This window comes from Ipomoea triloba, chromosome 10 (assembly GCF_003576645.1).
Source record: "Ipomoea triloba cultivar NCNSP0323 chromosome 10, ASM357664v1".
In the NCBI taxonomy this organism is placed as follows: Eukaryota; Viridiplantae; Streptophyta; class Magnoliopsida; order Solanales; family Convolvulaceae; genus Ipomoea; species Ipomoea triloba.
This window is the reverse complement of record NC_044925.1, coordinates 29,570,458-29,579,998: the sequence shown is the minus strand read 5'-3', so window position 1 is coordinate 29,579,998 and position 9,541 is coordinate 29,570,458. Positions and strand designations below refer to the sequence as shown.

Below are 9,541 nucleotides of genomic sequence, written 5' to 3'. Positions count from 1 at the left end.
AAAACCTCTTATACCTCACAATGTTAGCTAGGGAATTCGTATCTTGGGTTTAGTTGAGAAGTTCTTTAAATAGTCAACTAATCAGAATAAAAACAGTACTAGTATTATTCCTAGTTTGTTTGGGATTTGATCTTCAGTCTTTGTGATCTTCTTTCCGACTTTAATTGGGATTCCTTTTTGCCAACAATTAAGACAAACTTTTTAATTCAACATTCTCCCCCTTTGTCAAATTTTTGGAAAAAACCTTGATTTCTCCCCCTTAGTTGATCCTCCCTTTTAGGACTTTGTTGAATTATGAATCTTCTGTTTGTGACTTGAGTTCATAGTGGTCTTGGGAGTATAAAGGAGACATTAGTGTTGTCATACTTACCCAAAGACAATGCAAAAAAAAAAAATAGTAGCATACTGTTCCTCCTTCTTGATTTTCACTACATCAAGGACAATGCAATAACTAGCAGCAGCATACTGTTCCTTTTTGGGACAGTACATCAGCAACAAAAGATGCTGTAACTAATATCAGCATAGTCTAACCTACTAACATAATTATCACAAAAAGCCAGAATACTTCTCCAAAAGCCAGTAAGGCCAGAATACCCAGAATACCAAAAAACATACCAAACATAAAAACTTCTCCCCCTTTTTTGCTCAAAAATTTTCTGAAGGTGTTGAAACAGAGTTTTCAACATCTTGAGTTTCTTCTTCTTCTTCTTGACTTTCTTCTTGACTCTCTTCTTGATCACCTTCTTCTTCTGAGTTTTCTCCTTGAGTTTCTTCTTCTTCTTCTTCTTCTTGTCTTTCTTCTTGACTGATTTCTTCTTTTGTGTCTTTCTTTAGTGCTTGCAGCCACTGTACTACCTCTGTTTTTTCTTCTTTGAGTTCTAGATGTCTCTTTGTGATCCTTTTCTCTTCTTTCACTATTTCTTTTAGTCTTTCTGGAAGTATTTTAGGAGGATGGTTTTATCTGTTGGATCTTCCTTTGGAGTGGTAGTTGTCAAGTCATTTTGGTGTGTTCCCTTCCTTAGTTTGATGGTTATTGAGAGTGTTTTGACTGGAATTGTGGGTTTCTATTGCTTGAGTACTTGTTGGACCAGCAGTGTGTAAATCAGGTTGGGGAATATTAGAGAAGCTTTGGGGGTTCCATTTCCTACTAAGTTCATGATCTGGCTGTGCACAATCTCTCCAAAGTTGATCTTGATTCTTTTACCAATCTTGTATAGTAGTTCTGCTAGACTCCACTTAATAGTGTTTTCATGGAGTGAGGGCATCCAGTTGACTAGAGCAATCTTTTGGAGTATGGCATACTTGCTTGTCAGAGAGGCTGCTTTGATTTTGTTCTTCTCAAAGCTTACATTACCAGCTGTCAATTCTTTGGCAACTTGTTCACTATTGATGTTTGCAGAGTTTTCTGTGGTTGAGGTGCCCATGTAGTCATTAATCATGGAGGGTGTAAAGTTATAGAATTTACCTCTTAGGTAGATCTTTCCGTACATTGGATCACTTGGGGTTGATGTTCCTGCTCCCAGATTGTTGTAAAATTCATGAATGACACTTTCTTCATATGGTTCAATGTTTGTTATTGTTCCAAGCATTTGACTGTGAATGAGAATTTCTGAGATCTGTTCACTGTCCTTCACTTTATCAAGCACAAGGAGTTTCTGATTGATGATTTTTCTGGTTGTGACTTTTTCCCATTTTGTGGCATTCTGTTTGGTTAAAAAAAATTTACTGTAGGGTTTTGGCAGATTTGATGTGTTGGCTTGTGTACCAGTTTCCTCTTCAGCCACCCACCCCTTTTCCCTTTTCTTTGGCAGTGTGTTTCCTTGGTGACTTTCTTGCACGTGTTCTTGTCCCCACATTTTCTGATATCTCTTCAGTTTCACTTGCTTCTTTCTCACTGTTCCAGCTGGTCTCCTCTTCTGTTTCCTTTTGCTTTTTCTTGTTTGTCTTTGGTTTTCTTGGAGGTGGTATGTTAGGTCTTCCTCTAGGGGGTCTAGCTGAAATTGGGAAATCTTCAGGTCTTTTAGTTCGCGGATCTGCCCCTTCAAATGGATCTACTCTCTTCCTCTTTCTTTGTGTTTTGTCTGTTGATGGTGTTGGAACAGGGGTTTCAACATTTTGAGTCGGGAGGTGTTCTGTACGTGTTGGAACAGGGGTTTCAACGCTGTGAATCGTGAGGTTTTCTGTATTTAACATACTAGGGTAGAAATTTATCTCGGTGTCCTCATTCTGAGGCTCTGTTTCTCTCTCCTCTTCCGAAAAAACATATAGATTCTTCTCAAGGGTGTCTGAGGGGGACGAATTTGGAACCCTAGGTTTGGGTGTGAAAATCCCCTTTTGGGTATTCACCCGTTCTTCTTTCGATTCTTCATCTAACAGTTGGCACGCCTGATTGAGGGTCAACGGAGATTGATAGGGTTTATCAATCAAATTAGCAATCACATTCTCCCCCAGATTATCCGCCATTGGCATAGGGTTAGTTACTTCTTCAATTTCGACTGAGGGTGGAATCGAATTACTTGGAGATAGCGGGTCTTCGTCCGGTGATGCTCTGCTTTCTTGGATTTCTTGGAATGGCACTTGGGAGATAGGGATGGGATCCATGACGATGGTGGATGGGTCGCCGGTGTATTCTGGAACAGAGGAACTGTCGACCCTTTCGGTTTGCGAAAATCCCCTCCGTGGTGCTTGAGGTTTAGCTTTCTTTGATCTTTTCATATCTTTGGTTGGTGTTTCTTGTGTTTTTCCTGAGATGTTTGAGCGGGTTCTCACCATTCTAAGAGATGTGGAGTTTGTGGAATGGAGGTGGTAGGATGGTGATGTCGCGGGTGGAGTGGTGTCGTGGGAGAGAAAATGGAGTCGTGGTCGTGGGAGAGAAGACACAGGGGTTTTGTTGTCTGGGCTTAGATGGGTGTTTGGGCCGTAGGTGGCCCGATTGGAGTGATGGGCATTTGGGCCGTAGGTGGCCCAATTTGAGTGATGCAGACATCTTTTTTTTTTTAATTTTATTTGACTATATTTGGCATAGTCCAATTTCAAATCTCAACTTTGTGAATCTGTTTCCATCTAGTGCTTTTGTAAAGTATCTGCCAATTGTTTATCGGTATTGATGTGTGTGAGAGTTACAATTTCATCCTCAACTAGTTCCCTTATGAAATGGTGTCTGATGTCGATGTGTTTGGTTCGCGAATGCTAAACAGGATTTTTGGAGATGTCTATTGCACTTTTGTTGTCACAGTATATGGTCATTGTTGATTGGTGTATCCCATAGTCTTCTAACATCTGTTTCATCCATAATAGTTGTGTACAGCAACTCCCAGCAACGATATATTCGGCCTCTGCTGTTGATAGGGATATAGAGCTTTGTTTTTTACTTAACCAAGATACCAAATTTGTTCCCAGTAGAAAACATCCTCCTGATGTGCTTTTTCTATCATCCATATTTCCCGCCCAGTCTGCACCGCAGTAGGCAGATAGGTGTTGGTTTGTGTCAAAAGAGTACCATATACCTAGGTCAATGGTCCCCTTTACATATTTGATAATTCTTTTTACAGCTTTTAGATGTGTTTCCATGGGATTGGCTTGATATCTGGCACATATTCCTACCCCAAAGCTTAAATCTAGTATGCTTGCTGTTAGATAGAGTAGGCCTCCTATCATGCTTCGATACAGGGTTTGTTCCACTTTTTTCCCTTCTGAATCTTTAGAGATCCTCTCTGTTGTTGGAACAGGTGTTCTAACAACTTTGCTTTCATTCATTCCGAATCTTTTGACAAGATTTCTTGCATATTTGCTTTGTGAGACAAAGATTCCATTTTCTAATTGCTTAACCTGTAGCCCCAGAAAGTAACTGAGTTTACCAACCATACTCATCTCAAATTCTCCTTGCATATCTGTAATGAATTGGTTCTTGTAGCAGTTTTGTGTTGATCCAAAAACTATGTCGTCAACATAGATCTGAGCAATCATGATATCTTTCTTATGAGTTCTTACAAATAAAACCATATCGATGCGTTCTGGCTATCAATATTTGACATGTCTCTTCTTTTATGAGGGGAAGATATGTTAGAATGGGAAAGATAAACCAGGCGAAGACCCTAATTATGGAAAACAAAAATTTAATATAATAGGTGAAGTAGGAAAGAGATCGTTACCTGTGAATGTAAGAAAAAATAGTTCTACACTTGAATGCATAGATATTTGTCAGGCAATTTGCTTAGGAAACCTCGAGTTCTCAAGAAGGCAAAGCATGAATTTAACTCATCTTCATGCACCATTTATAGACGACGAGCGGCAAGAAAAATTTGAAACTCGGGATGGATCCCTAGGCGATCCGTAGGAAATATCCCCCGGAAATACCTTCCCTTATGATCCGTATACCTACTCAGTACCTGGTCAAATCATCAAGAGGAGTCATTCCTGACTTTGCACCAAAGCTCGGCCTTCTCGATCTAACTGCTAACAATTGAGCTAGCCAGAGACTGCACTGGTTTCCGTAGCATACGGGCCGACCCGACTAGTTTAAGTCGGCGCAATCTTCCCGGGCAGGTCCACTTGAGCATCGAGACTTATATTTAAGGCGTCAACCAATCTTGCCTTAGTGGACAGTTAGGAATCTGTGTACACGTGGCCACTAAGGCGCTATTCCGAGCCCACCAACTGCATATATGACATGTGTTAGTCATGCCGAGAGTCCGGCATGTGTCCCTTTCCTTCTCCCATAAATACCGCATTTATGGCTGTTTGGAGGGACTTTGAGCATCATTTACCTACCACATACATGCTCGGGACTTAGTCACCCCAATCTCGTTATTTGAACTTATTACAAAGTTAAACTAGGATCCAGATACGATCTGACTTGTATTCCATATAACAAGGTATTTATACTATCAGCTTTAAATAGGCTCTATCAAAGAATGACTTACTTTAAAGCCTTTTTAATGACCTACATATTAAACAGGTTTTTATAAAGGTTTCAGGACAAACCCGACCAAATAGTGATTTCCCCTCATCATAAGTATTAAATTTCTATCTAAAACAGATCCATCTCACGCTATGTTTAGATAGAGTATTTAAAGTTTAATGGCTTTAACTTAGTTTTAGTATAGTGTTTTTAAAAATCGTGTTGCTAATTTGTTTGTCACTTTTGTTGTGTTGAACAGGGTAGAATAAAAATTCCATGTTGAAAGCATGAAGAAAACAAATCTTTTTGTTCCAATGACAAATCTTCCTTTGTTACTTACGAGTACTCTCCTTTTACTAGATGTTTCTAATAGTGTTCCAAGATCTCAAACCCTCCAAAGGATCTGTACACACCAAGTAGAGCATAATAACGCAACAGTTTCCACTCTAAGGACTGGGTTTTTCATTGCAACTATGGAAAACATAAGCGCTCAAATGGGCAGTCAAGGCTGGGGATTTTCTGTAAATGGGAAAGGACCATATACGAACTTTGGACTAGGGCAATGCTATGGCGATCTTTCTTTAGTTGATTGCACGTTGTGCTACGTTGAAGCCCGTAGTGTATTACCCCTGTGCTTCCCTCATAATGGGGGCAGAGTTTATCTTGATGGCTGTTTCATGCGCAACGAGAATTTCGACTTCTTTCAAGACAACATAGGACCAGAGGACACCTATGTTTGTGGGAATGGAACTAGGAAGGATTTGTTGTTCCAAGAGAGAACCAAGAGGGCTGTGCTCCAAGCGGTTTCAAAAGCGTACAATAACAATGGATATGCACGGAGTGATGAGGCGCCGGTGGTATATGTTTTGGCCAATTGTTGGAGGACTTTGAATGGTAGTGCCTGCAGAGAATGTTTGGAGAATGCTTCTAGGTCCATGTTGAAATGCTTACCTTGGTCCGAGGGTCGTGCGTTGTACACTGGGTGCTTCATGAGATATTCTCACACTAACTTTCTTAATCCTATTCCAACTACAAAAGCCTCATCAAGAGGTAATATTATATATATACTTTCGTTCACGTGAGAACCACACGTTAGGTAGGAATATGAGAAGTGTACACAATCTACTCTAAAGTCTCTACGATCATTCAAACATGTCTGAGGGTTGAGAATAGATTGGGCGCATTCATGTATTAGATGGTGTGCACTCAGTAGTTCATAGGTTCTTTATATATATATATATAGCCAAGTTCCAGTGTGGTCAGTCCTTAACGTGCGGTCGATGTAGTCGCACCATTAGGTATGCAAAAACATACCAATAGTGTTAGGAAACGCAATGAAATGCACCACAAGACACACCATACACAAAAAAAATGCATCATATCTCACCACACCTAATGGTGCGTTTTCAAACACTGTGTGATGCGTTTATGTTTACCTAATGGTACGTTTTGTGGTGATGTATACCTAATGGTGCATTTTGTGGTGCATTGATACATTTCTTTGGTGTGCTTTTCCTAACACTATTGGTGCATTTTTGCATATCTATGGTGCGGCCGCACGTTAAGGCCTAGCCGCATTTGAGCTCACACACATACACACATATAATATATATATATATATATATTATATGTGTGTATGTGTGTGAGCTCAAATGCGGCTAGGCCTCAACGTGCGTGTTTATATTTCTTAAATTTGATCTAATTTAATTTTGACTCTTTAATGATGATCTTGTTTGCAGCAAATGCAGTAATCATTCTAGTGGTAGCTGCTTGTTCTGTAATTCTTTTTATTGTGGGGTTAGTCATTGGTCTTTATGTTTGGAAACAGAAAAGAGTGGAGAAAAAAAGAAGAGGTATATATATAATTATTTGTACAATATAGTAAAATTTTCAAAATAGTATCTTTGAATGAATGTCTATCAACATGCATGTTATTATCGCTTGTATTTCCTAGGTTCAAATGACAACAAGAAATTAGTGAAGATCCTTCATGACAGTAGCTTGAACTTCAAATATTCCACACTCAAGAAAGCCACAGGATCTTTTGATGATGCCAACAAGCTAGGACAAGGAGGATATGGTATTGTTTACAAGGTTATGTATTGATATGATCTCATACCATATTATTTACCAATTACCATCTATAATAACTTTGTCGAGCAAATACCAACTGAGGTACTCCAAGTATAATAGCACCTCGTTCTATAGCCATAAATTTTCAATTTACCAACTGTGTTCTTCAACTTTAATTTCAAAGTTAATCACCAATGGTTCTTCAATTTTTAAGTTAACTCACATCGTCCTTTAACTTTTAAATTTTAACCAGGGGTGATCCTTCACTTAATTTAAGTAAGGACAAAGTTTAGGACTACCGCATTTTAAACTTTAAAAGTTGAAGGACCATTGGGGTTTAACTTAAAAGTTGAAAGATCATGGGTCATTAACTTTAAAATTGAAAGATAAGCAATGATTAATTTAAAAGTTTAAATTTAAATGTTGTGGTGCCACTATGCTTGGAGGACTACATCATATTTACGTACACTAACTTTGTCATATATAGTAATCTGTATTCTTAACTTCATGATTTCATAACACAATATAATAATATATATGCAGGGAGTTATGGAAGATGGAAGAGAAATTGCTGTCAAAAGGCTGTTCTTTAATTACAAATATCGAGCCGCAGATTTTTACAATGAAATAAATATAATTAGCAATATAGCGCATAAAAATTTGGTCAGGCTGTTAGGTTGTAATTGCTCCGGCCTCGAAAGCCTTTTGGTATATGAATTCATGCCAAATCAAAGTCTTGATAGGTTCATTTTCGGTGAGTTAAGTAATACGTATCAGTACTAAAATAGAGATTCATCATATATATATATATATATATATATATATATAGAGAGAGAGAGAGTTGTGATTATATGCAAATCATTTTCCCCGTGCGGATTACTGAAAGAATGCACCACAATTACTATACGAATGTACCGTAACAAATCACGAATTTTTACGGTGCATTCGTGTAGGGTGCACTCGTGTAATAGTTGCAATGCATTCGTGTAGTAGGTCAGGTGCATTCTTGTATAGTTGCAAACGAAGCTGGAGTAGTTGTGGCATATTCATTAAGTTCGCACAGGAAGACTAATTCGTACATGATCGCGAGACTCATCATATATATATATATATATTTATATATATATTATACTTACTAGGATAGTGTCACACATTTGAACATTAATACTTTAATTTGTCACATATCACAGATTCAAACAAAGGCAAAGATTTAAATTGGGAAAGGAGGTTAAACATAATTATAGGGATAACAGAAGGCTTGATATACCTCCATGAAAACTCACAGGCACGGATTATTCATAGAGATATCAAGGCAAGCAATATCCTATTGGATCAAAGGTTTCGTGCTAAAATTGCCGACTTTGGGTTGGCAAGATCTTTTCAGGAAGATAAAAGCCATATAAGCACTGCTATTGCTGGAACGCTGTTAGTAACCATTTATTTCTATTTCAAAGTTTCAAAATGACTTCATTTCATCTTAATTGTAATTGTGTTAACTTTCTCATTGTTACAGGGGATATATGGCTCCAGAATACTTAATCTATGGACAACTAACTGAAAAGGCAGATGTTTACAGCTTTGGAGTATTATTGTTAGAAATCGTAATGGGAACACAGAACAACAAGAGCAAAAACATAGAATACTCATCTAGTGTGATAAATGTTGTATGTTTAAATATCTTGGGCCTTGATTACTTTTTAGAGTTAATACCTGATTTGGTCCTCAACTATTAGTATTATTTCACCACTTTGGTTCTCGACTCTCAAACTTGTTTAATTTCATCCCTAACTATGCAATTTTTGCCTAAAATAGTCTTTTGGTCCAAACCAAAATAGTCCTGATGGAGGACATTATTATGACTAACAATTGCATAGTTGGGAATAAAATTGAACAAGTTTGGAAGTCAATCGATGACCAAAGCGGTGAAATTCTAATAGTCAAGGGACCGAATCGGGTATTAACTCTTACTTTATATATACTTCCAAATTGATTGATGATATTAAGCTAAGGTTTGACATTTCAATGAATAGGCATGGATGCACTTCCAGGAGGGAACAATAGAGGAGCTATTTGATACAAACTTAATGCTTCATAACTACCACGACATCAATGTGAAAATTGAGGTTTTTAGAGTAGTTCATATCGGGCTATTATGCATCCAAGAGGAGCCATTTCATAGGCCATCCATGTCCAAGGTGTTGCAAATGCTTGTGAAGAAGGAAGAAGAGTTGCCTCATCCAAGTAATCCTCCTTTCATAGATGAGAAAACCATGGAATTTAATAGTTATTGGAATAGCCCAATGTATCATCTCGAAGAAGGAGAATTTGCTTCAAATGCCACCATGTCTCGCAGTTCTTTCTTGTGATAAATTTCATCTTTACGACTAGTTGAGCTGTCCATGCAGGCCCTTGCAGTTCTTTATTGTGATCAATTTCACCTCTGCGACTAATTGAGCTGCCCATGTAGGCTCTTGGAGCTCTTTCTACCCCATGTGATGTGAGTAGTTGGTATAAAATTTATGAACTTGAAGTATGACATAAAGCATATATACATGTAAAGTAGATGAA

General features: G+C 38.1%; 3 protein-coding genes across 3 annotated transcripts; 1 reads left to right on the top strand and 2 right to left on the bottom strand.

The window, feature by feature from the left end:
• Window positions 1–1,064: 1,064 nt before the first annotated feature.
• LOC116033451 (proteoglycan 4-like) lies at window positions 1,065–2,715 on the bottom strand. The gene is made up of 2 exons (XM_031276191.1): window positions 1,789–2,715; window positions 1,065–1,703 (listed from the first exon to the last, which is right to left on the bottom strand). The coding sequence occupies exons 1-2, from the start codon at window positions 2,713–2,715 to the stop codon at window positions 1,065–1,067; spliced, it is 1,566 nt and encodes a 521-aa protein (XP_031132051.1).
• Window positions 2,716–3,189: 474 nt separating this feature from the next.
• On the bottom strand, window positions 3,190–4,002 carry LOC116033450 (uncharacterized mitochondrial protein AtMg00810-like). Its single transcript, XM_031276190.1, has one exon. The coding sequence runs from the start codon at window positions 4,000–4,002 to the stop codon at window positions 3,190–3,192; it is 813 nt and encodes a 270-aa protein (XP_031132050.1).
• A 1,192-nt stretch (window positions 4,003–5,194) lies between these two features.
• Window positions 5,195–9,541, top strand: LOC116033574 (cysteine-rich receptor-like protein kinase 2). The gene is made up of 7 exons (XM_031276324.1): window positions 5,195–5,950; window positions 6,640–6,753; window positions 6,855–6,994; window positions 7,517–7,727; window positions 8,164–8,398; window positions 8,487–8,637; window positions 9,004–9,541. Exons 1-7 carry the CDS (start codon window positions 5,215–5,217, stop codon window positions 9,337–9,339), a joined length of 1,923 nt encoding a protein of 640 aa, XP_031132184.1. The 5' UTR covers window positions 5,195–5,214; the 3' UTR covers window positions 9,340–9,541.